The 25,633-nt window shown below is 51.5% G+C and overlaps 1 protein-coding gene across 1 annotated transcript in view; it reads left to right on the forward strand.

Annotated features, from left to right (window-relative positions):
* GPI (glucose-6-phosphate isomerase) overlaps positions 1 to 25,633 on the forward strand; it is a 52,527-nt gene that overhangs the window by 10,659 nt on the left and 16,235 nt on the right. Inside the window, 5 exon segments of the mRNA NM_001133512.1 lie at positions 1,943 to 2,026; positions 2,174 to 2,320; positions 3,369 to 3,440; positions 3,948 to 3,992; positions 5,910 to 5,963. Of these exon segments, the coding sequence (NP_001126984.1) occupies positions 1,943 to 2,026; positions 2,174 to 2,320; positions 3,369 to 3,440; positions 3,948 to 3,992; positions 5,910 to 5,963 (402 nt within the window).

Below are 25,633 nucleotides of genomic sequence, written 5' to 3' on the forward strand. Positions count from 1 at the left end.
CAAATTCTGACAGTGTCCCTGTAAGGTAGGGATGTCCCACTGTTGTAATCAGGAAACAGTCTCGTTGGTGGTGAGTGTGGCAGGGACCAGTGTGGTCTGCAGAGACTCCTAGGCCTTGTGTAGTGGCTCACGCCTATAATCCCAACACTTTGCGAGGTCAAGATGGGAGGATTATTTGAGGCCAGGAGTTAGAGACCAGGCTGAGCAACATAGCAAGACGCTGTCTCTACAAAAAATAAAATAAGCTTTGCGTGGTGGCTCATGCCTGTAATCCAAGCACTTTGGGAGGCCGAGGCGGTGGATCACCTGAGGTCAGGAGTTTTGAGACCAGCCTGGCCAGCACAGCAAAACCCCATCTCTACTGGAAATACTAAAAATTAGCTGGGCAGGGTGGCAGGTGCCTATAATCCCAGCTACTTGGGAGGCTGAGGCAGGAGAATCGCTTGAACCCTGAAGCCTGGAGGCGGAGGCTGCAGTGAGCTGAGATCGTGCCGTTGTACTCCAGCCTGGGTGATGGAGTGAGACTCTGTCTCAAAAAAAAAAAAAAAAAGGGCTAAGGCAGAGCATTTTGTTCTATTTTTGGAGTCAGGGTCTTCCTCTGTCACCTAGGCTGGAGGTGCAGTGTTGCGATCTTAGCTTGCTGCAGCCTCAACTTCCTGGGCTCAAGCAATCCTCCTTTCTCAACCTTGAGCCACCCTGCTTGGCCCCTAAGGCACAGTTTTAAAAATAAAATAAGTAAATAGCGAGGTGCGGTGGCTCACACCTGTAATTCCAGCACTTTGGGAGGCCGAGCTGGGCAGATCACTTGAGGCCAGTAATTCGAGACCAGCCTGGCCAACATGGCAAAACCCCGTCCCTACTAAAAATACAAAAAAATTAGCTAGGCATGGTGGTGGCGCAGGCCTGTAGTCCCAGCTACTCAGGAGACTGAGGCATGAGAATTGTTAGAACCCAGAAAGTGGAGACTCTGTCTCAAAAAAAAAAATTAAAAATAAATAGCTGGGTGTGGTGGCTCAAGCCAGTAATCTCAGCACTTTGGGAGGCTGAGGCGGGCGGATCACGGGGTCAGGAGATCGAGACCATCCTGGCTAACAAGGTGAAACCCTGTCTCTACTAAAAATACAAAAAACTAGCTGGGTGTTGTGGCAAGCGCCTGTAGTCCCAGCTACTCAGGAGGCTGAGGCAGGAGAATGACGTGAACCTGGGAGGAAGAGATTGCAGTGAGCCGAGATCACACCACTGCACTCCAGCCTGGGCAACAGAGCAAGGCTTCGTCTCAAAAAAATATATATATATGTGTATAAATATGTGTGTATACATATATATATACACACACACATGCAGATATATGTATGTGTATATATATACATATATATACACGCGTATATGCATACACATATATACACACGCGTATATACACACGTGTGCATGTACACACGTAAATGTATATATACACGTGTGTATATACATATATACATATATGTATATATGTACACATGTATGTACGTACATATGTACGCATATACATATATACGTGTGTATACATGTATATACATATGTATATATACGTGTACATATACACACGTATACATGTATATACACACACAAGTATATATATACACACGTATACACGTATATATACACACATGTATATATACACACACACATATATACACACATATATACACGTATATATATACGTATATATACAAATATATATATACACGTATATATATACGTATATATACAAATATATATACACACGTATATATATATGTATATTTGTGTATATATATATAGTAAATTAAAAACAAAAAAATAGAGGCACCTGCGAGGGTCTGAAAGCTGGGACTGAAGCACCAGGACACGGCAGTAATGATGTTTTTGAGCAGCGGCTTATGCCTGGGGGTTTCGGCTGACGGCATCTTCCCCCCTGTGCCAGCGTGTCCGGAGCGGTGACTGGAAGGGGTACACAGGCAAGACCATCACGGACATCATCAACATTGGCATTGGCGGCTCCGACCTGGTGAGGAGAAAACTGCCTTGGGGTAGGGTGGGAGTCTGGGCACTGTTGGTCCCACCCAGGTCCTTACTTTCTCCAGGGATGGGACCTGGCTGTCTCCACTTTTGTGGGCCCTGAATTCTTATTCTCTGATGCTGTGTCTCCCTGCAGGGACCCCTCATGGTGACTGAAGCCCTTAAGCCATACTCTTCAGGAGGTCCCCGCGTCTGGTATGTCTCCAACATTGATGGAACTCACATTGCCAAAACCCTGGCCCAGCTGAACCCCGAGTCCTCTGTGTTCATCATCGCCTCCAAGGTATGAGCACTGAAAACTGCCCGGCCCTGGCCCTGTGTGTGTTGAGGCAGGGAGGGACGGCTGTCTTGCCATCCCCCTGGCCATTGGTCCCTCTTGGTGGGTTCCGAGTGAACCATGGTTTGTGGATCAGGTCAGTACAGCTGCCCTAGACTGTTTCCGTGCCTGGCAGCAAACAAGGTTGACTGATGAAAGCCTGAACACATCAGTTTGAACCTTTGTGTCCGGACCACACCTGCTCGCCTTGTGGCATCTCTGCTCAGCCTGGGACTGCTCGCCACTTTCTTACAAACCTATCCTTTATGCCTGCTCCTTTTCTTGTTTTTGAGACAGAGTCTGGCTCTGTCGCCCAGGCTGGAGTGTAGTGGCGCAATCTCGGCTCATTGCAATCTCCGTCTCCTGGGTTTCAAGCGATTCTCCTGCCTCAGCCTCCCAAGTAGCTGGGACTAGGCGCACACCACCACACCTGGCTAATTTTATTATTTATTTATTTATTATTATTATTATTTTTTAGTAGAGATGGGGTTTCGCCATGTTGGCCATGCTGGTCTTGAACTCCTGACCTCAGGAGTTGCGCCCCCCTCAGCCTCCCAAAGTGCTGGGCTTACAGTCTTGAGCCACCATGCCCAGCCATGCTTGCTCCTTTCTGATCCCAGAGCCATGCCCTGATAGTAGAGGGGTTTTGTTTGTTTTTATTTATGTTCTGTTTACTCACATGAATGTACATAAAATATGAAGAATTCCATCTGAATTCTGAGATACCTTATAGCCTGGGCCGAAGAGAGCCTCAGGCTGACGGCAGCGCCTCAGGGGAGAAGCTGTGGCCTTTGACCTGCAGACTTAGGTTTGGGGGTGTGTGTTTACCAGCACCCCTCCTCTGGTTTTAAAGAGCTGGAATCTCAGGAGGTTATGTGACATCACTGTCACTGACCTGCAGATACTGCTCCATGTGACAGCTGGGCATTGCCTTGGCCTCTACTGCTGAACCCTGGCTCAAGGCCTGCACCCACCCCTAAGCTCGGGTGCCCACTGCTGTTCTCTTCGGTTGCAGACCTTTACCACCCAGGAGACCATCACGAATGCAGAGACGGCAAAGGAGTGGTTTCTCCAGACGGCCAAGGATGTGAGTGGGCTATAGGGCCTTCCTCGTGGTCAGCCTCTGGGCTGGGAAGAGCAGGGTGGGCCCCTGAGTGACCAAGTCTGGCCCTGTTTCTCCTGAAGTTGGAAGTGGAAGGCGGCCTTGCTGGTGCCTGCCTTTGCTAGATGAGATGATTGTTCATCTTGGCTGTGCCACACCCAGCCTTGCAGATGTGACAGAACCTGCTCCCGCTGGCTGACAGCCCTCGCGTGGCCCTTTCTCTGCAGGCCCTTGGTGCCGCAGGAACTCTTGGCCACACCTATTTGATAGGGGAGGGACGTCCCTGAGCCCCGTATGCTTGTAAGATGGGATGAGCAGGCGGCCTGTGACCCGTCTGCATTCTTGACCTCGATGTGGGCCTCCTCCAGCAGTCTCAGAACCAAGGACTGGGAATCTCAGTCCCACGCAGGGCCTTGGTTCCTCTAGTGATGGGAAGTGACTACCCTTTGTCTCCTTGGGCTGGGTTTGGTAACTTGGCTCTGTCTCTTGTAGCCTTCTGCAGTGGCGAAGCACTTTGTTGCCCTGTCTACCAACACGGTAAGTGCCCCCGTGGTCCCCTGTACTGCCTTCCTGGGAGGGCCCAGCATGTCTAGGTCATGGCCTCTCAGAGACGTGGTTCATAGGTCTGGTGGATCTTGGCTTGGCTGATGGTATGGAAGGTTTGGTTGCCTGTGGGCTGCAAGCCTTCCTTGCCTTTTCCACATTACCCATTCAACCTCTGCAGCTTTGAGGAGAGAGGCTTGGAGTCAGTGGGATCACGATAACCCCTTCTTCCGTCTCCCAGGCCTGACTGATACCCAGAACCCTTCATACACATGACCTTCCTAGGCCTCTGTGCCCAGCATCTCCCCAAATGTGACATGCTAGGTAAGGGTAGAGGATGCATTCTATTTATTCTATTTTTCATGTAAGGACATAAAGCCCCAATGAAGGGAGGTGACATTTTTGCCCCCTACTTAGTGATTGTTGTTTTGTGTGTGTGTGGTTTTTTTTTTTTTTTTTTAAGACAGTCTCACTCTGTTGCCCAGGCTGGAGTGCAGTGGCGTGATCTCGGCTCACTGCAACCTCTGCCTTCCAGGTTCAAGCGATTCTCCTGCCTCAGCCTCCCGAGTAGCTGGGATTACAGGTGCACGCCACCATGTCCGGCTAATTTTTGTATTTTAGTAGAGACGGGGTTTCACCATGTTGGCCAGGCTGGTCTCTGACTCCTGACCTCAAGTGATCCGCCCACCTCAGCCTCCCAAAGTGCTGGGATTACAGGTGTGTGCCACCGTGCCCAGCTTATTTTTTGAGACAAGGTCTCGCTCTGTCACCCAGGCTGGAGTACAGTGGTGCGATCTTGGCTCACTGCAACCTCTGCCTCCTGGGTTCAAGTAATTTTTATGCCTCAGCCTGCTGATTAGCTGGGATTACAGGCGTCCACTACCATGTCCAGGTAATTTTTGTATTTTTGGTAGGGACAGGTTTTCTCCTTGGTGGCCAGGCTGGTCTCGAATTCTTGACCTCAAGTGATCTGCCCACCTCGGCCTACCAAAGTGTTGGGATTATAAGCATGAGCCACTGTACCCTGCCCACTTAGTGATTGTATGAGCAGATGATGCCAGGATTAGAACCTGGGTCTCCTGTCTCCAAGTTCTCACAGTCTGCCTGGCCTCGAGGTTGTGCAGGCTCAGCAGGGCATGGCAGAGTGAGGGATGCTCCAGGAGTGACAGCAGCAGTCAGCCAGTGGGCACTGTGCTATGTCAGAGCTCGGGGCCACACCCACATCTCCCTCCCACCCCCTCCACCATCATCCCCACATCTCCGCCTCCAGTGCTTACCCAGCTGCAGCAGGACGCCATAAGGCTGGCTAACCATAGCACTGTTGCCTGCCTCCAACTGACTGGTCAGTAGGGCTTCTCTTCCTATGGGGAATAGGTAAGGGGTTGCTGGCCCTGTCTGCCCTGGGGACCAGAATACCTGATGGGTCCTCAGAGCTTCCTGGTACAGTCACCCTCCCATACATGGGAAGGGCTGGGTGGCTGTTCAGCCTGTATGTGGTTGCCTGGCCTGGTAAGTAGCCCCTGCGCACGCTCGGGTCCCAGTCCTAGGTTCGGTTCCCAGATGTCCTGAGGGGTCATGCTCTGGTGTCCCAGACAGGCCTGGGTGAGAGCTGTTGCAGAGCAGTGTGTGGGCCAGGTCCTCACGCGGGGTTACAGCTGCCCTCAGCAGGGGGCTTTGCAGGCGCAACATCACTGATGTGCTGGTCATGGACTGACCTGGTGTCCAGCTTGGGGTGGGCAGATCCTGGGCACTGCCCTTGACTCACAGGCTGCTCCAGCCCTGCCCCATCCCTGGCTCTGGGGAAGGTGAGGCTCAGCTCACAGGGCACAGCTCCCTGCCTCCCGGAGCTCCTGTTCCCATCCCGCTAGCAAATGCTTCCTTTCATATCTCTCCCTTTGTTTTTTTTTGTAGACCAAAGTGAAGGAGTTTGGAATTGACCCTCAAAACATGTTCGAGTTCTGGGATGTAAGTACAAGCACTTCTGCACTGGGTGAATTAAGTGTCCTTTGCCAAGTCATGGCTGTTGAGGGGCCCATGAGGTCAGGTCAGTGTTTATTGAGTACCTGCTGCATACCTAGCTTGGGGAAAGGTAGAGAGGCCCTCAGAGAGGCTTGGAGGACAAGAGCAACCCAGGCAGGATGAGGGCTCCACTTCCACCTGAGGGCGGGCTGAGCTTGCAGGGCCACATGACACTCCCTTGGGTGCCTGCCTGCAACACCCACTGTGGAGTAACCCGAGTCCCCCTTGCCCCGCTCACAGAGTTGAGGTTGTGAGTTATTCTCAGTGATGACCTTTCTCTGAACTGCAGCCACCATCTGTAAAGGCCAAGGGGCAGGGTGAGGCATGAGGTATGACCGGGTAGACCTGGAAAGGAGCAACAGGAGCTGCAGGAGGAGCTGGGGGGTGGTGTAGAGGAGGCGCCAGGCTGGGGCAGCTTGCAGAGCAAACCCTGCCTTGAGTGACAGGGCTGCAGACCCCTCTGTAGCAACAGGTGGTCCATGGGACCACCTCTGCTGGAGCCGAGCAGTGAGCCGCAGCTTTCCTTGTGCACTTGCCTGAGCTCAGCAGTGGTGTGAGGAGGGCTCTGGCTGTGAAGCCTGGGGTGCAGGGGTGCAGTGCAGGGTGTGGTGCGGGCGCTGTGAATGCTGTGGGCATGGCCGGGCTTAGGTGCAGGGCTCTAACGCTGTGGCAGGCGCAGCAGAGAGGGCATTGCCCATTTGGTGGTTTTCCCACCTGGGGCTGTTTCCAGGCATTTGGACCGGAGGCCCTTTGCTTGGTGATGGCATCCATAGACATAACCTCATTCCTTTGAAAGCTCTAAAGGCCTTTTACTACCGGGGTCTGGGAGAGAATGAAGCCCTAATGCCTTAAGCCATCCACTGTGTATAATGAGTTAACTTCTTTCTAGAATGAGACTAGTTACATACCATCCTTGGAAGAATTGACAAGAGTCACTCAAGTCATTTTCTGCATCCTGTGGCTCAGATGCGGAACCCCGGTCAAGAGAGACTGTGCGGCTTCTAATAAATGTTGCACGCCTGATAATGGAGGGCAGGCACCTTCCACCTCCTCCTTGGGATCTGGAGCCTGAGCAGGTGGTGGACAGGGATGTGTAGGTGCTGCTGCCAGCCAAGGAGCCGAGCAGATCGGGGTGTCCCTGCTCGTCACCACCCAGCATGTAGAGATGAGTTAGGGTGTGGCTTAAGGAGAGGGTGGGTCTGGCCTCCCAGGTAAGGCCTAGGAATGATAGCTGGGCACAGGAACATGGGGCCAGGACTGGCTGGTGAGACCTAAGTGGAGGCCTCCTGGGCCGGGCTAGACAGCCCACAGGGGCTGGAGGAGGGACCTGCCTGAGTTACTAGAGTGTATCCTGCTGAATCAAGAAGGCGATATCTGAAGAACCCAGGGATAGGAGCAGGTGAAGTTCCTGCAGGTGGGGTCTCGGGTGAGCTACAGCCATCAGCTCAGGCCTAGGGATGCAGTGCCGGCTGGTAGGGGTACGTAGAAGAGGTAATTCTTGGTCTGCCAGGGCCAGTTTTGCGGCAGCCGTGGGTGTCGGGATCGGGCAGGGGTGTGGTGGGAAACCGTGGGGTCTCTCAGGGCTCAGCCAGAGTCAGCACACGCCACAGGGCCAGTTTTGGCTGGAGAGGCCTGAAGCGGAGCCAGAGCAGGTCCAGGTGAGTTCTGAGGAGGAGCCAGGACAGGGAGAGGGACCAATAGGTCTGTGAATTCTAGAGGAGAGGCAGGTATTTAGAGATGGTTCTGTCAGGTGAAGTCTGAGGAGCCAAAGCTATGTATGTGCACATGTCAGCCAGGCTCTGTGGGAGGTGGCGTAGACCTATGGCATGGGACAGGTGTGCATGCTGGGATCTCTGGCCGTTTCTGAAAAGTGAGGATCAGGTAGTGGGTGGCTGATTGCACGAGTGGGATGTTTAGAACCCAGGATTAGGGACACACAGGTCAGCACCTGCTTCTCAGCATCCTGACTGGGTGTGATGGGCAGAGCTCAGGGTGTCAGAGGCCTCTGAGAATTCGTGACTGAAGTCCAAGTCTGTGGCGTCAGGGTCTGCAGAGCCCAGATGCAGGGGAGGTAGGAATGTACCTGGTGATATGAGGGAAGGACAGAGGAGCTGGGGCAGGTGAGGCAGGCAGGTGGCATGAGGAGCTGTGCTGGATGGGTGTGGTCTGAGTGGCTCAGGTTGGGTAAAGGTCCAGAGACCTGGGTCTACAGGGCAGACATCAAGGCTGAGCCAGTCAGACAGTGTTTGTCAACACTGGGCTCTCACCAGGCTCCCTCAGGCCGACGTCAGCAGCCAGGGATCTGACATGTGTGAGGAAAATGTTTGTTCAGGTTAGGTGTGTATGATGCAGCCTTTCAGAGCCACGTCTGTTTGAGGTCCCAGGAGCTGGAATCAGACCCGTTTGTATGGCTGGGTTTCTAGGGGAGGCCTGAGGAGCCAAGACTGTACTCAGGTAGGCAGAACTGGACCAGTCTGATAAGGACATTGGAGCTAAAGATAGGCAGACAGGTCAAGCTGGGTCTGACAAGTGAGGGCTGAAAATCTGTGATTGGGTCCAGGTTGGAGCTGTGTCCTTGGGAGATGTCTGAGCAGCTCTGGTGGGTGAGCCTGAGTCCCCTGGGAAGAGACCAGACAAAGGGATGGAGTCAGACAAAGGAATGACGAACTGCATCCGTCTGAAAGGTGGATGAAGCCTGGGTCTGGTCGAGGTACATAGAGCAGGTCTAGCAGCCGAGGTTTCAGGGGTTAAAGTGAGACACAGGTATGTATTTTTGGGTCTCACAGGTTAAGGTCTGAGCCACTGAGGTCAGGCCCTGGTTTGTATCCCAAGTCTGAGAAGCTGTGTTAAGCATGGTGGGTAGAATTTGTCGGGTGACATCTATGAAAGCAGGGGCATGCAAAGGTAGGTTGACCGGAACAGCCATGGTCAAGCCAATTAAACTGTCCTGCAGTTGAGGTCAGGCACAGGTGGAGAGAACGGATCTATCAGGTGAGGCCCAAGGAGTCCCAGTTAGGCTCATCTAGAAAGACCTGGATGTGGTAGATGACCTCTGAGGATATGAAGTGAAGGCAGGTGGATAGAGCCAGGTCTCTCAGGAGGTCTGAGGAGCTGGGATCTGGCACAGTGAGTAGGTCTGGATTTCCCAGGTGGTGTCAAGACAAGTGGGTAGGCCAGGCACAGTGGCTCACACCTGTAATCCCAGCACTTTGGGAGGCCAAGGCAGGCAGATCACTTGAAGTCAAGAGCTTGAGACCAGCCTGGCCAGCATAGTGAAACCCCATCTCTACTAAAAATACAAAAATTAGCCAGGCGTGGTGATGCACACCTGCAGTCCTAGCTACTTGGGAGGCTGAGGCACCAGAATTGCTTGAACTGGGGAGGCAGAGTGAGCCAAGATCGTGCTACTGCACTCCAGCCTGGGTGACAGTGAGACTATCTCCAAAAAAAAAAAAAAAAAAAAAAAGCAGGGGTTGGGTGCGGTGGCTCATGCCTGTAATCCCAGCACTTTGGGAGACCAAGGTGGGTGGATCATCTGAGGTCAGGAGTTCAAGACCAGCCTGGCCAACATGGTGATGGAGTGAAACCCCATTTCTACTAAAAAATACAAAAATTAGCCAGGTGTTGTGGCACACGCCTGTAATCCCAACTACTCAGGAGGCTGAGGCAGGAGAATTGCTTGAACCCAGGAGGTGAGGTTTGCAGTGAGCCGAGATCATGCCACTGCACTCCAACTTGTGCAACAAGAGTGTAACTTCGTCTCAAAAAAAAAAAAAAAAAAAAAAAAAAAAAGATGAGTGGGTAGAAGTTCATCTCCTGGGTGAGGTTGAGGAGCTGTGGCCAGGTACAGCTATGTAGGTATGTGGAATTGAGTTTCTTGGTGAGGTCTTTGGAGTCTGGCCCAGGTACATCTTTGGGTCCATCAGATCTGAAGAACAGGAGTTAAACACAGGTGTGTAGAGCAGGGTTTGGCAGGTAAGGTCTTTGGAGCCAGGATCAGGGCAGCTTCACAAAGCTGGGTGTGTTCATGAGACCTAAAAAGTCATAGTCAAGCCCAGGTAAGAAGAACCAAGTGTGTTGGATGAGGTGTGAGCAGCTGAGGTGTGAAGTAGAGGTAGGCAGAGTTGGCCCACAAGGTACAAGCTCAAGAGCCCTCATCACATGCAGGTAGGGGGTGCTGGTCCACCAGGTACAAGCCCAGGAGCCAGCATTGAGCACAGGTAGGCAGACCTGGCCCACCAAGTATTATCTGAAGAGCCGACATCAGGCTCAGATAGGTAGATCTGGCGTGCCAGGTGTACTCCAAAGAGCCAGAGTCAAACACAGGTAGGTAGAGATAGTCTTTCAGGTGTGGTTTAAGGAGCCAAGGTTAAGTACAGGTAGGTAGAGCTGGCCCACTGGGTGTGGTTTGAGGAGCCAGGGTAAGCACAGGTAGGCAAAGCCGGCCCACCAGGTATGGTCTGAGGAGCCAGGGTCAGGCTCAGGTAGGTAGAGCTGCCTGCCAGGTATGGTCTGAAGAGCCAGGATCAAGTACAGGTAGGTAGTCCGGGTCACTAGGTGTAGTCTGAGAACCCAGTGTCAAGCACAGGTAGGTAGAGATAGCCTTTCAGGTGTGGTCTGAGAACCGAGGGTCAAGCACAGGTAGGTAGAGATAGCCTTTCAGGTGTGGTCTGAGAACCCAGGGTCAAGCACAGGTAGGTAGAGATAGCCTTTCAGGTGTGGCCTGAGGAGCCAGGGTCAAGCACAAGTAGGCAGAGCTGGCCCACCATGTGTGGTCTGAAGAGCCAGAGTCAGGCAGGTAGACAAAACTGGTCTGCCAGGAGTAGTCTCTTGAAGGAGAGCTGAGGAGTTAGGTTGAATGCAGGTAGATAGAGTTGGCTCTTTCAGGAGTTGGATTAAGGCACAGGAATGTGCCCCTGGGTGTTTGAGGTGAAGCCTGAAGATCCAGAGTTGAGCCTGGGTATATAGAGTGGCCTCCCAGGTCAAGCCCATAGCATGGGGGTCTCTACAGGCAGGCAGAACATTGTGGGTTTCCTAGGAGGTCTGTGGCCCCTAAGTTAGACGTGGGTAGGTAGATGTATCTCTCTTAAGCAAGGACTTTGTAGCTAGAGGGACGTACAGCTGGGGTCTTGCAGGTGAAGTCATTGGTGCGTGGTTCTGGCTCAGTTGTGCTGACTCAGTCTTAGGCCTGGGGACAATGGGTTAGTCACAGGTTGGTAGAACTACACATCTCAGCTGGGGAGCACAGGTAGGCAGAGATGTTCCGTTTGATGAGGTCTGAGGCTCCTGAGTGAGCTCACTGGTGCTGATGTTAAGCAGAGATTGGCAGCATTGGATCTGTCTGTGAGACATGAAAAGCCAAGCCAGACACTGGATGTGGACTGCCGAGGCCAGGCTCACGTAAATAAAGCTGGACCCTGGGAGGCTGTAAGGAATCTGAGTTGGGCTCAGGCAAGGGAACCTGGGTCTGTCAGTCAAGGTGTGAGGGGTCAGGTTATGTGAAGCCTGGTCTATCAGCTGAGATGTCTGGAACCCATCTTTGACAGGTGTATAACTGTAGCCTGAGGCACTGGAGTTGGACACAAATAGGCAGAACTAGGTCTCCCAGGTGAAGCCATTGCATCGATGCTCAGTGCTGGTATGTTTATCTGGTGTTGTCAGTGAGTCTGTGGATGCAGGCTCAGTGCTGGTATGTTTACCTGATTATGTCAGTGAGTCTGTGGATCCAGGCTCAGTGCTGGTATATTTACTTGATTATGTCAGTGAGTCTGTGGATCCAGGCTCAATGGTGGTAATGTTTACCTGGTGTTGTCAGTGAGTCTGTGGATCCAGGCTCAGTGCTGTTATGTTTACCTGGTGTTGTCAGTCCGTGAATCCAGGCTCAGTGCTGTTATGTTTACCTGGTGTTATCAGTGAGTCTGTGGATCCAGGCTCAGTGCTGGTATGTTTAGCTGACATTGGCAGTGAGTCCATGGATCCAGGCTCAGTGCTGGTATGTTGACCTGGTGTTGTCAGTGAGTCTGTGGATCCAGGCTCAGTGCTGGTGTGTTGACCTAGCATTGGCGGTGAGTCTGTGGATTCAGGCTCAGTGCTGGTATGTTGACCCGACATTGGCAGTGAGTCTGTGGATCCAGGCTCAGTTCCACAGAGGTTGTATAAACATGGTCTTAGGTGGGTTCTTGACACCTGGGTTCAAGCACAAAAGTACTGCTGGGCTTGTTAGGTGAAGTCGGTGGGGTCTAGCACAGGAATGCATAATTGGTGAGGCTGGCCAGGCCTGGGGAAGGTGGGTCAGACACAGGTGGGACCTTCGATGGTAGGGTCAGACACAATTAGGTGAGTAGTGTGGGCTCTTATATCAAGGGAAAGCCATAGTCATTGTAGGTGTTTGTACCTGGGTCTGCCTGGTGATGTCTGGGGAACCCTAAAGATCAGGTGGGACAGGTATCTGTTCTCAGCACCCTGGTCAGGTATGATAGGCAGAGCTCAGGGTACTACAGAGGCCTGAGGGTCTGTAACCAGTCCATGGTGTTGGCCTGCATCCAAGATGGCATTGTGCTCCAGTTGACATAGGGTCTGAGTTAAAAGTGAGGAAAGTTGCCAGGCGCTGTGGCTCACGCCTGTCATCCTAGCACTTTGGGAGGCCGAGGTGGGTGGATCACTTGAGGTCAGGAGTTCGAGACCAGTCTGGTCAACACGGTGAAACCCCATCTTCTAAAAATACAAAAATTAGCCATGCATGGTGGCACATGTCTGTAATCCCAGTTACTCAGGAGGCTGAGGCAGGAGAATTGCTTGAACCTGGCAGGCAGAGGTTGCAGTGAGCTGAGATCATTCCATCACACTCAGGCCTGGGTGACAGAGAGACCCTATCTCAAAAGGGAAAAAAAAAAGAAACTGAGTGTAGTGAGCTGAGATCATGCCACCACACTCAGGCCTGGGTGACAGAGTGAAAGACCCTGTCTCAAAAAAAAAAAAAAGTGAGTAAAGTGAGGAAAAAGGTAGATGATGGTTAGATAAGGTGAGATCTGGGGCACTGGGGCAGGTGAGGCCCAGAACGTTGAACTGACTGAGGAGCTGCATCTATAATGTATGGTCTCAGAGGCCACTGCACTTAAAGGTGAGGTCTAGAGACCCATGTCTGCAGATTGAGGGTTCGGAGGCTCAGGTCAGACACTGCTTGGCGTTGCTGGGCTCTCGCAAAACTGGGATCTGAGAACCTGTTCTCTGCCAAGGTGAGCAGCCTGGACTCTCTCAGCCAGAGGGCTGGCTGTGTGCTGAAGTTTAGTTTCTAGAGCTGAGTCTGGGCTGGGTGTGGTGGCTCATGGCTGTAATCCCTGTGCTTTGGGAGGCTGAGATGGGAGGCTGAGGCCAGGTGTTCAAAACCTGCCTGGACAACAGAGCAAGACCCCATCTCTACAAAAAATTTAAACAATAGTCAAGCATGGTGGTGTGTGCCTGTAGTCCCAGCTACTGGCGAGGCTGAGATGGGAGGATCACTTGAGCCCAGGAGTTTGAGGCTGCGGTGAGCTGTGATCATGCTACTGCACTCCACCTGGGCAACAGAGCAAGACCCTGTCTCTAAAAAGAAAAGAAAAAAATAGAACCGCATCTGTTAGATGAGATGTGACAGCCTATGTCAAGCATGATGTAGTCTGTAGGACTGCATCTGTCAGGTAAGGTTCCCGGAAACCCAGAGCCTTTCCAAGTGAGTGGCCCCACCAGTCATCTCATTGCCCAAGCCAGAAACCTCTCAGGCACACTGGAGAGCTCCCAGAATGAGTCCTCTGCACTCCCCAGTCCATCTTTGGGGCTTTGAAGTGACTTGTTTGCTTCTGTCCTTGCCTTAGCCATAGACTGTTCTCAGTCCTCCCGCCGTGCCTCTCAGCTTCCACCCTGCGGTCCTCACCCCTTCCTTTATCCTCTGGATGGTGCTATGCTTCCCTCTGCCTCTGGGCTTCCAGGAGAGAATTAAGCCCTCACAGCCCAAGGCATCTACTGGATGTAATAAGTGGGCACCTCTCCTTCATGTCTAGAAGGTTACTAGTCTTGGACCATCCTTGGGAGAACTGAGAAGTCACTCAAATCATTTTCTGTGGGCCTTAATTCTGTCACGCTTGAGAAAGACTGCTTTGGCCACGGGACCTTTGCATGTGTTGTTACGGCTGCTGGAATGCTCCCTCAGTGTTTCTCTGGGTCATGTCTGCTCGTTCTTGAGATCAAGGCTCAAGTACCCCTCAGGTTCCTTTTATAAGTGGCCTCAGCACCATGTTGCAATTTCTCCTGAGCACTTCTTTCTCAGTTTCACATTTATTGGCATGATTATTTGATGTATGTCTCTCTCCCACACTCTGCATCCGTTGCCTGTGCTAGAAATGTGGGAGGTGCTCCATAAACAGCTGTTAGGAAGACATCCGTGAAGTTCTGAGGATTCTGATGGCACCAAATGGAGCTTGCGGGTGTGGCTTGAGAAGGTGCAGTGTGAATGATAGGCCTAGGTGATAGGCCGAGAGGATCGGTCAAGCCCAGGTATGACCCACTGGGCCTGTCAGTGTCCAGGAGGTGGGGTGAGGCACAGGTCTAAGGTTCTGGATCTGTCAGTACTGCCTGAGGAGTTGGGAATGGGCACAGGTACAAAGTGATGAGTCTTCATTGTTCAACAAAGAATGGCACAGGTATGAGGATCTGGGTCTGTTAGTATCTGAGGATGTGGGGCCTGGCACAAGTATGAGGCCCTGGGCCACTGTTCAAGCAGGTGGGCTGGGGAACAGAAATGTAGCTGTGGGTTTTTAATATCTGAGGAGACCCAGCCAAGAGCAGCAGAGAGCTGCTGGGTCTTTCATTGTCCAAGGAAGCATACCTGGGCACAAGTATGAGACTGAGAAGGTGGGTCCTGGCACTGGTACGGGGCTCTGGGTCTGCAAGTGTCTATGGAAGTAGGGCCTGGTACAGGTATGTGGTGCTGGAAGAGGTATCCAAGGAGGTGGGCTAAGTACAGGTATGACATCTGGGTCTTCCAGTGTGTGAGGAGGTAGGATCTGGTACAAGTGTGAGGCCCTGGGTCTGCTGGTGTCTGAGGAGATAACAGCAGGTTACAGGTATGAGGCCCTGGGTCTGCTGGTGTCTGAGGAGGTAACATCTAGTACAGGTATGAGATCTGGGTCTTCTTGTGTCTGAGAAGGTAGCACCTGGCACAGGTATGAGGATCTGGGTCTTCCAATGTTTGAGAAGGTAGCACCTGGCACAGGTATGAGGATATGGGTCTTCCATGTCTGAGGAGGTAGCATCTGGCACAGGTATGAGAATCTGGGTCTTCCAGTGTCTGAGGTGGTAGCACCTAACACAGGTATGAGGATCTGGGTCTTCCCGTGTCTGAGGAGGTAGCACCTGGCACAGGTATGAGGATCTGGGTCTTCCCGTGTCTGAGGAGGTAGCACCTGACACAGGTATGAGGATCTGGGTCTTCCCGTGTCTGAGGAGGTAGCACCTGGCACAGGTATGAGGATCTGGGTCTTCCCGTGTCTGAGGAGGTAGCACCTGGCACAGGTATGAGGATATGGGTCTCCTGTGTCTGAGGAGGTAACACCTGGCACAGGTATGAGGATATGGGTCTTCCGTGTCTGAGGAGGTAGCACCTGGCACAGGTATGAGGATCTGGGTCTTCCACTGTTTGAGGAGGTAGCACCTGGCACAGGTATGAGGATATGGGTCTTCCATGTCTGAGGAGGTAGCACCTGGCACAGGTATGAGAATCTGGGTCTTCCAGTGTCTGAGGTGGTAGCACCTGACACAGGTATGAGGATCTGGGTCTTCCCGTGTCTGAGGAGGTAGCACCTGGCACAGGTATGAGGATATGAGTCTTCCCGTGTCTGAGGAGGTAGCACCTGGCACAGGTATGAGGATCTGGGTCTTCCCATGTCTGAGGAGGTAGCACCTGGCACAGGTATGAGGATATGGGTCTTCCGTGTCTGAGGAGGTAGCACCTGGCACAGGTATGAGGATATGGGTCTTCCGTGTCTGAGGAGGTAGCACCTGGCACAGGTATGAGGATATGGGTCTTCCGTGTCTGAGGAGGTAGCACCTGGCACAGGTATGAGGATCTGGGTCTTCCAGTGTTTGAGGAGGTGAGGTTGGACTCAGGTATGAAGCCCTGAGTCTTCTAGTGTCTGGGGAGGTGAGGCTGGGTACAGGTATGAGGATCTGTGTCCATCAGTATCTGAGGAGGTGGGATCGGGTCCTGGTATGAGGATCTGGGTCTGTCCATGTCTAAGGAGGTAAGATCTGGCCCTGGTATGAGGATCTAGGACTGTCCATGTCTGAGGAGTTACCATCTGGTACAGGAATGAGGATCTGGGTCTGTCAATATCGGAGGAGGTAGGAATCTGGTACAGGTATGAGGATCTGCATCTGTCAAAGTCTGAGGAGTTACCATCTGGTAGAGGAATGAGGAGCTGTGTCTTCCAGTGACTTAGGAGGTACGATCTCTTACAGGTATGAGGATCTGGGTCTGTCAATGTCTGAGGAGGTAGGATCTGGCCCTGGTATGAGAATCCGGGTCTGTCCATGTCTGAGCAGGTAGGATGTGGCCCTGGTATGAGGATCCGGGTCTGTCAGTTTCTGAGGAGGTGGGAATTTGGTACATGTATGAGGATCTGGGTCTGTCAGTATCTGAGGAGGTAGGATCTGGTACAGTTGTGAGGATCTGGGTCTTCAGGTGTCTGAGGAGGTGGCATTTAGCACAGGTATGAGAATCTGGATCTTCTAGTGTCTGAGGAGGTGGGATCTGGTATTAAGTATGAGAATCTGGTTCTGTCAGTGACTGAGGAGGTAGGATCTGGCATAAGCATGAGGATCTGGGTCTGTCAACGTCTGAGGAGGTAGGATCTGGTATAGGTATGAGGATCTGAGTCTGTCATGTCTGGAGGTAAGATCTGGCATGAGTATGAGGATTTGGTTCTGTTCATGTCTGAGGAGGTAGGATCTGGTGCAGGTATAAGGATCTGGGTCTTTCAATGTCTGAGAAGGTAGGATCTGGTACAGGTGTGAGGATCTGGGTCTGTTAATGCCTGAGGAGGTAGGATCTGGCACTGGTAAGAGGATCTGGGTCTGTCAGTTTCTGAGGAGGTAGGATCTGGCCTTGGTAAGAAGATCTCGGTCTGTCAGTTTCTGAGGAGGTGTGAACTGGCACAAGTATGAGGATCTGGGTCTGTCAATATCTGAGGACGTAGGATCTGGTGCAGATATAAGGATCTGGTTCTGTCAGGGTATGAGGAAGTAAGATCTGGTACAGTATTGAGGATTTGGGACTGTCCATGTCTGAGGAGGTAGGATCTGATACACACATAAGGATCTGGGTTGGTCAGTGTCTAAGGAGGTAGGATCTGGCACAAGTATAAGGATCTGGATCTGTTAATGCCTGAGGAGGTAGGATCTGGTGCACGTATAAGGATCTGGGTCGGTCAATATCTGAGGAGGTGTGATCTGGCCCTGGTATGATGATCTGTGTCTTCCAGTGTCCTAGGAGGTGGGATCTGGCCCTGGTATGAGGATCTGGGTCTGTCAATGTCTGAGGAGTTAGGAATCGTACAAGTATGAGGATCTGGGTCTTTCCATATCTGAGGAGGCAGGATCTGGATGTCTCCATGTCTGAGGAGGTAGGATCTGGGTCTGTCCATGTCTGAGGAGGTAGGATCTGGCATGAATATGACTATCTGGGTCTGTCAGTATCTGAAGAGGTAGGAATCTGATACAGGTATGAATATCTGCATCTGTCAATGTCTGAGGAGGTAGGACCTGGCCCTGGTATGAGGATCTGGGTCTGTCAATGTCTGAGGAGGTAGGACCTGGCCCTGGTATGAGGATCTGGGTCTGTCAATGTCTGAGGAGGTTGGAATTGTACAAGTATGAGGATCTGGGTCTCTCCATGCCTGAGGAGGTAAGGTCTGGGTCCGTCCATGCCTGAGGAGGTAGGATCTGGCATGAGTATGAGGACCTGGGTCTGGCCGGGTCTGTGGAGTTAGGATCTGGTGCAGGTGTAAGGATCTGGGTCTTTCAGTGTCTGACAAGGTAGGTTCTGGCCTTGGTATGAGGATCTGGGTCTGTCAATGTATGAGGAGTAGGAATCATAGAAGTATGAGGATCTGGGTCTGTCCATGTCTGAGGAAGTAGGATCGAGGTCTCTCCATGTCTGAGGAGGTAGGATCTGGGTTTGTCCGTGTGTGAGGAGGTAGGATCTTGCATGAATATGAGGACCTGGGTCTGTCCATGTCTGCAGAGGTAGGATCTGGCGCAGGTATAAGGATCTGGGTCTTTCCATGTCTGAGGAAGTAGGATCTGGTACATGTATGAGGATCTGGGTCTGTCAATATGTGAGGAGGTAGGATCTAGCCCTGGTTTGAGGATCTGGGTCTGTCCATGTCTGAGAAGGTAGGATCTAGCCCTGGTATGAGGCTTATGAGGATTTAGGTCTGTCAGTATCTGAGGAGTTAGGATCTGGGTGTGGGTACAGGTATGAGGATCTGGGTGTGTCAATGTCTGAGGAGGTAGGATCTGGCCCCCGTATGAGGCTCTGGGTTGCCCATGTCTGAGAAGGTAGGATCTGGCCCCGATAGGAGGATTATGAGGATCTGGATCTGTCAGTATCAGAGGAGGTAGGATCTGGTGCTGGTATGAGGATCGAGTCTGTCAGTGTCTGAGGAGGTAGGCTCTGGTACAGGTGTGAGGATCTGGGTCTCTCTATGTCTGAGCAGGTAGGATTTGGCATGAGTATGAGGATTTGGGTCTGTCCATGTCTGAGGAGGTAGGATCTGGAGCAGGTATAAGGATCTGGGTCTTTCAATGTCTGAGAAGGTAGGATCTGGCCCTGGTATGAGGATCTGAGTCTTTCAATATCTGAGGAGGTAGGGATCTAGTTACAGGTATGAGTATCTGGGTCTCTCCATGTCTGAGAAGGTAGGAATCTGTTACAGGCATGAAGATCTGCGTCTGTCAGTGTGTGAGGTGATAAGATCTGGCCCTGGTATGAGGATCTCCATGTCTGAGGAGGTAGGATCTGGATCTGCCTGTGTCTGAGGAGGTAGGATCTGGCATGAGTATGAGGATCTGGGTCTGTCCATGTCTGCAGAGGTAGGATCTGGTACAGGTATGAGGATCTGGGTCTCTCCATGTCTGAGGAAGTAGGATCAGGTACAGGTATGAGGATCTGGGTCTGTCAATATCTGAGGAGGTACGAATCTGGTACAGGTATGAGGATCTGGGTCTGTCTATGTCCAAGGAGGTAGGATCTGGCACAGGTGTGAAGATCTGGGTCTGTCTGTATCTGAGGAGGTAGGAATCTGGTACAGGTATGAGGATCTGGGTCTGCCAGTGTCCGAGGAGGTAGGATCTGGCCCTGGTATGAGGATCTGGGTCTGCCAGTGTCCGAGGAGGTAGGATCTGGCCCTGGTATGAGGATCTGGGTCTGACCATGTCTGAGAAGGTAGGATCTGGCCCTGGTATGAGGCTTATGAGGATTTCGGTCTGTCAGTATCTGAGGAGGTAGGATCTGGGTGTGGGTACAGGTCTGAGGATCTGTTTTGTCAGTGTCTGAGGAGGTAGGATCTGGCCCCCTTATGAGGCTCTGGGTTGTTCATGTCTGAGACAGTAGAATCTGGCCCTGATAGGAGGATTATGAGGATCTGGGACTGTCAGTATCTGAGGAGGTAGGATCTGGGTGCCGGTATAAGGATCTGGATCTGTCAGTATCTGAGGAGGTAGGATCTGGCGCTGGTATGAGGATCTGAATCTGTCAGTTCTGAGGAGGTGGGATTTGGTCTGAAGATCTGGGTCTCTCTATGTCTGAGCAGGTAGGATCTGTTAAAAGTGTGAGGATCTGGGCCTGTCCATGTCTGAGGAAGTAGGATCTGGCATGAGTATGAGGATCTGGGTCTGTCCATATCTGAGGACCTAGGATCGGGCACAGGTATGAGGATCTGGGTCTCTCCATGTCTGAGAAGGTAGGATCTGGCATCAGTATGAGGATTTGGGTCTGTCCATGTCTGAGGAGGTAGGATCTGGCCCTGATATGAGGATCTGAGTCTTTCAATATCTGAGGAGGGAAGACTCTAGTACAGGTATGAGTATCTGGGTCTCTCCATGTCTGAGAAGGTAGGAATCTGTTACAGGCATGAAGATCTGGGTCTGTCAATGTGTGAAAAGGTAAGATCTGGCCCTGGTATGAGGATTGTGTCGCCCCATGTCTGAGGAGGTAGCATCTGGGTCTACCCATATCTTAGGAGGTAGGATCTGGCATGAGTATGAGGATCTGGGTCTGTCCATGTCTGAGGAGGTAGGATCTGGTGCAGATATAAGGATCTGGCTCTTTCAATGTCTGAGAAGGTAGGATCTGGCCCTGGTATGAGGATCTGGGTCCGTCAATATCTGAGGAGGTAGGAATCCAGCCCTCATATGAGGATGCGGGTCTCTCCATCTCTGAGGGGTTGAATCTGGTACAGGTATGAGGATCTGGGTCTGTCAGTGTCAGGAGGTAGGATCTGGCCCTGGTATGGGTATCTGGGTCTGTCCATGTCTGAGAAGGTAGGATCTGGCCCTGGTATGAGGCTTATGAGGATCTGGGACTGTCAGTATCTGAGGAGGTAGGATCTGGGTGCTGGTATAAGGATCTGGATCTGTCAGTATCTGAGGAGGTAGGATCTGGCGCTGGTATGAGGATCTGAGTCTGTCAGTGTCTGAGGAGGTAGGATTTGGTACAGGTGTGAAGATATGGGTCTCTCTATGTCTGAGCAGGTAGGATCTGTTAAAAGTGTGAGGATCTGGGCCTGTCCATGTCTGAGGAGGTAGGATCTGGCATGAGTATGAGGATCTGGGTCTGTCCATATCTGAGGAGCTAGGATCGGGCACAGGTATGAGGATCTGGGTCTTTCAATATCTGAGAAGGTAGGATGTGGCCCTGGTATGAGGATCTGTTCAATATCTGAGGAGGTAGGAATCTAGTACAGGTATGAGTATCAGGGTCTCTCCATGTTTGAGAAGGTAGGATCTGGCATGAGTATGAGGATTTGGGTCTGTCCATGTCTGAGGAGGTGGAATCTAGTGCAGGTATAAGGATCTGGGTCTTTCAATGTCTGAGAAGGTAGGATCTGGCCCTGGTATGAGGATCTGAGTCTTTCGATATCTGAGGAGGTAGGAATCTAGTACAGGTATGAGTATCTGGATCTCCCCATGTCTGAGAAGGTAGGAATCTGTTACAGGCATGAAGATCTGGGTGTGTCAATGTGTGAAGAGGTAAGATCTGGCCCTGGTATGAGGATCTGTGTCTCCCCATGTCTGAGGAGGTAGCATCTGGGTCTACCCATGTCTTAGGAGGTAGGATTTGGCATGAGTATGAGGATCTGGGTCTGTCCATGTCTGAGGAGGTAGGATCTGGCGCAGATATAAGGATCTGGCTCTTTCAATGTCTGAGAAGGTAAGATCTGGCCCTGGTATGGGTATCTGGGTCTATTCATGTCTGAGAAGGTAGGATCTGGCCCATTAGGATTGTGAGGATCTGGGTCTGTCAGTATCTGAGGAGGTAGGATCCGGGTGCGGGTATAAGGATCTGGATCTGTCAGTGTCTTAGGAGGTAAGATCTGGCCCTGGTATAAGGATCTAGGTCTTTCCATGTCTGAGGAAGTAGGATCTGGTACAGGTATGAGGATCTGGGTCTGTCAATTTGTGAGGAGGTAGGATCTGGCCGTGGTATGAGGATCTGGGTCTGTCCATATCTGAGAAGGTAGGATCTGGCCCTGGTATGAGGCTTATGAGGATTTAGGTCTGTCAGTATCTGAGGAGGTAGGATCTGGGTGCGAGTAAAGGTATGAGGATATGGGTGTGTCAGTGTCTGAGGAGATAGGATCTGGCCCCCGTATGAGGCTCTGGGTTGCTCATATCTGAGAAGGTAGGATCTGGCTCTGATAGGATTATGAAGATCTGGGTCTGTCAGTATCTGAGGAGGTAGGATCTGGGTGCCAGTATAAGGATCTGGATCTGTCAGTATCTGAGGAGGTAGGATCTGGCGCTGGTATGAGGATCGAGTCTGTCAGTGTCTGAGGAGGTAGGATCTGGTACAGTTGTGAGGATCTGGGTCTCTCTATGTCTGAGCAGGTAGGATCTGGTACCAGTGTGAGGATATGGGTCTGTCCATGTCTGAGGAGGTAGGATCTGGAGCAGGTATAAGGATCTGGGTCTTTCAGTGTCTGAGAAGGTAGGATCTGGCCCTGGTTTGAGGATCTGAGTCTTTCAATATCTGAGGAGGTAGGAATCTAGTACAGGTATGAGGATCTGGGTCTCCATGTCTGAAGAGGTAGGAATCTGTTACAGGCATGAAGATATGGGTCTGTCAATGTGTGAAGATATAAGATGTGGCCCTGGTATGATGGATCTGTGTCTCCCCATGTCGGAGGAGGTAGCATCTGGGTCTGCCCATGTCTTAGGAGGTAGGATCTGGCATGAGTATGAGGATCTGGGTCTGTCTGTGTCTGCAGAGGTAGGATCTGGCGCAGGTATGAGGATCTGGGTCTCTTGATGTCTGAGGAAGTAGGATCAGGTACAGGTATGAGGATCTGGGTCTGTCAGTGTCTGAAGAGGTAGGATCTGGCCCTGGTATGAGGATCTGGGTCTGACCATGTCTGAGAAGGTAGGATCTGGCCCTGGTATGAGGCTTATGAGGATTTGGATCTGTCAGTATCTGAGGAGGTAGGATCTGGGTACAGGTACAGGTCTGAGGATCTGTTTTGTCAGTGTCTGAGGAGGTAGGATGTGGCCCTGGGTTGCTCATGTCTGAGACAGTAAGATCTGGCCCTGATGGGAGGATTATGAGGATCTGGGACTGTCAGTATCTGAGGAGATATGATCTGGGTGCCGGTATAAGGATCTGGATCTGTCAGTATCTGAGGAGGTGGGATCTGGCGTTGGTATGAGGATCTGAGTCTGTCAATGTCTGAGGAGGTAGGATCTGGTACAAGTGTGAAGATCTGGGTCTCGTGTCTGAGCAGGTAGGATCTGGTAAAAGTGTGAGGATCAGGGCCTGTCCATGTCTAAGGAGGTAGGATCTGGCATGAGTGTGAGGATCTGGGTCTGTCCACATCTGGGGCGGTAGGATCTGGCACAGATATAAGGATCTGGATCTTTCAATGTCTGAGAAGGTAGGATCTGGCCGTGGTATGAGGATCTGAGTCTTTGAATATCTGAGGAGGTAGGAATCTAGTACAGGTATGAGTATCTGGGTCTCTCCATGTCTGAGAAGGTAGAAATCTGTTATAGGCATGAAGATCTGGGTCTGTCAATGTGTGAAGAGATAAGATCTGGCCCTGGTATGAGGATCTGTGTCTCCCCATGTCTGAGGAGGTAGCCTCTGGGTCTGCCCATGTCTTAGGAGGTAGGATTTGGCATGAGTATGAGGATCTGGGTTTGTCCGTGTCTACAGCGGTAGGATATGGAGCAGGTATAAGGATCCGGGTCTTTCAATGTCTGAGAAGGTAGGATCTGGCCCTGGTATGAGGATCTGGGTCTGTCAATATCTGAAGTGGTCGGAATCCGGCCCTTGTATGAGGATGTAGGTCTCTCCATCTCTGAGGGGGTTGAATCTGGTACAGGTATGAGATCTGGGTCTGTCAGTGTCTGAAGAGGTAGAATCTGATCCTGGTATGGGTATCTGGGTCTGTCCTTGTCTGAGAAGGTAGGATCTGGCCCATTAGGATTATGTGGATCTGGGTCTGTCAGTAACTGAGGAGGTAGGATCCGGGTGCAGGTATAAGGATCTGGATCTGTCAGTGTCTTAGGAGGTAAGATCTTGCCCTGGTATAAGGATCTAGGTCTCTCCATGTCTGGGGAAGTAGGATCTGGTACAGGTGTGCGGATCTGGGTCTGTCAGTATCTGAGGAGGTAGGATCCGGGTGCAGGTATAAGGGTATGGAACTGTCAGTGTCTTAGGAGGTAAGATCGTGTCCTGGTATAAGGATCTGGGTCTCTCCATGTCTGAGGAAGTAGGATCTGGTACAGGTATGAGGATCTGGGTCTGTCAATTTGTGAGGAGGTAGGATCTGGCCGTGGTATGAGGATCTGGGTCTGTCCATATCTGAGAAGGTAGGATCTGGCCCTGGTATGAGGCTTATGAGGATTTAGGTCTGTCAGTATCTGAGGAGGTAGGATCTGGGTGCGAGTAAAGGTATGAGGATATGGGTGTGTCAGTGTCTGAGGAGATAGGATCTGGCCCCCGTATGAGGCTCTGGGTTGCTCATATCTGAGAAGGTAGGATCTGGCTCTGATAGGATTATGAAGATCTGGGTCTGTCAGTATCTGAGGAGGTAGGATCTGGGTGCCAGTATAAGGATCTGGATCTGTCAGTATCTGAGGAGGTAGGATCTGGCGCTGGTATGAGGATCGAGTCTGTCAGTGTCTGAGGAGGTAGGATCTGGTGCTGGTATGAGGATCGAATCTATCAGTGTCTGAGGAGGTAGGATCTGGTGCTGGTATGAGGATTGAGTCTGTCAGTGTCTGAGGAGGTGGATCTGGATCTGTCAGTATCTGAGGAGGTAGGACTGGCCTTGGTTTGAGGATCTGGGTCGTTCAATATCTGAGGAGGTACGAATCTGATACAGGTATGAAGATCTGGTTCTCTCCATGTCTGGAGGTAGGATCTGGTACAAGTGTGAGGATCTGGGTCTGTTTATATCTGAGGAGGTAGGATCTGTACAGGTGTGAGGATCTGGGTCTCTCTGTGTCTGAGCAGGTAGGATCTGGTACAAGTGTAAGGATCTGGGTGTGTCCATGTCTGAGGAGGTAGGATCTGGAGCAGATACAAGGATCTGGGTCTTTCAATGTTTGAGAAGGTAGGATCTGGCCCTGGTATGAGGATCTGAGTCTTTCAATATCTGAGGAGGTAGGAATCTAGTACAGGTATGAGGATCTGGGTCTCTCCATGTTGGAAGAGGTAGGCATCTGTTACAGGCCTGAAGATCTGCGTCTGTCAATGTGTGAAGAGATAAGATCTGGCCCTGGTATGAAGATCTGTGTCTCCCCATGTCTGAGGAGGTAGGATCTGGATCTGCCTGTGTCTGAGGAGGTAGGATCTGGCATGAGTGTGAGGATCTGGGTCTGTCCATGTCTGCAGAGGTAGGATCTGGTGCAGGTATGAGGATCTGGGTCTCTCCATGTCTGAGGAAGTAGGAGCTGGTACAGGTATGAGGATCTGGGTCTGTCAATATCTGAGGAGGTACGAATCTGGTACAGGTATGAGGATCTGGGTCTGTCTATGTCCAAGGAGGTAGGATCTGGCACAGGTGTGAAGATCTGGGTCTGTCTGTATCTGAGGAGGTAGGAATCTGGTACAGGTATGAGGATCTGGGTCTGCCAGTGTCCGAGGAGGTAGGATCTGGCCCTGGTATGAGGATCTGGGTCTGACCATGTCTGAGAAGGTAGGATCTGGCCCTGGTATGAGGATTGAGTCTGTCAGTGTCTGAGGAGGTAGGATCTGGTGCTGGTATGAGGATCGAGTCTATCAGTGTCTGAGGAGGTAGCATCTGGGTGTCAGTATAAGGATCTGGATCTGTCAGTATCTGAGGAGGTAGGATCTGGTGCTG

Source organism: Pongo abelii, chromosome 20, assembly GCF_028885655.2.
Source record: "Pongo abelii isolate AG06213 chromosome 20, NHGRI_mPonAbe1-v2.0_pri, whole genome shotgun sequence".
Lineage (NCBI taxonomy): Eukaryota > Metazoa > Chordata > Mammalia > Primates > Hominidae > Pongo > Pongo abelii.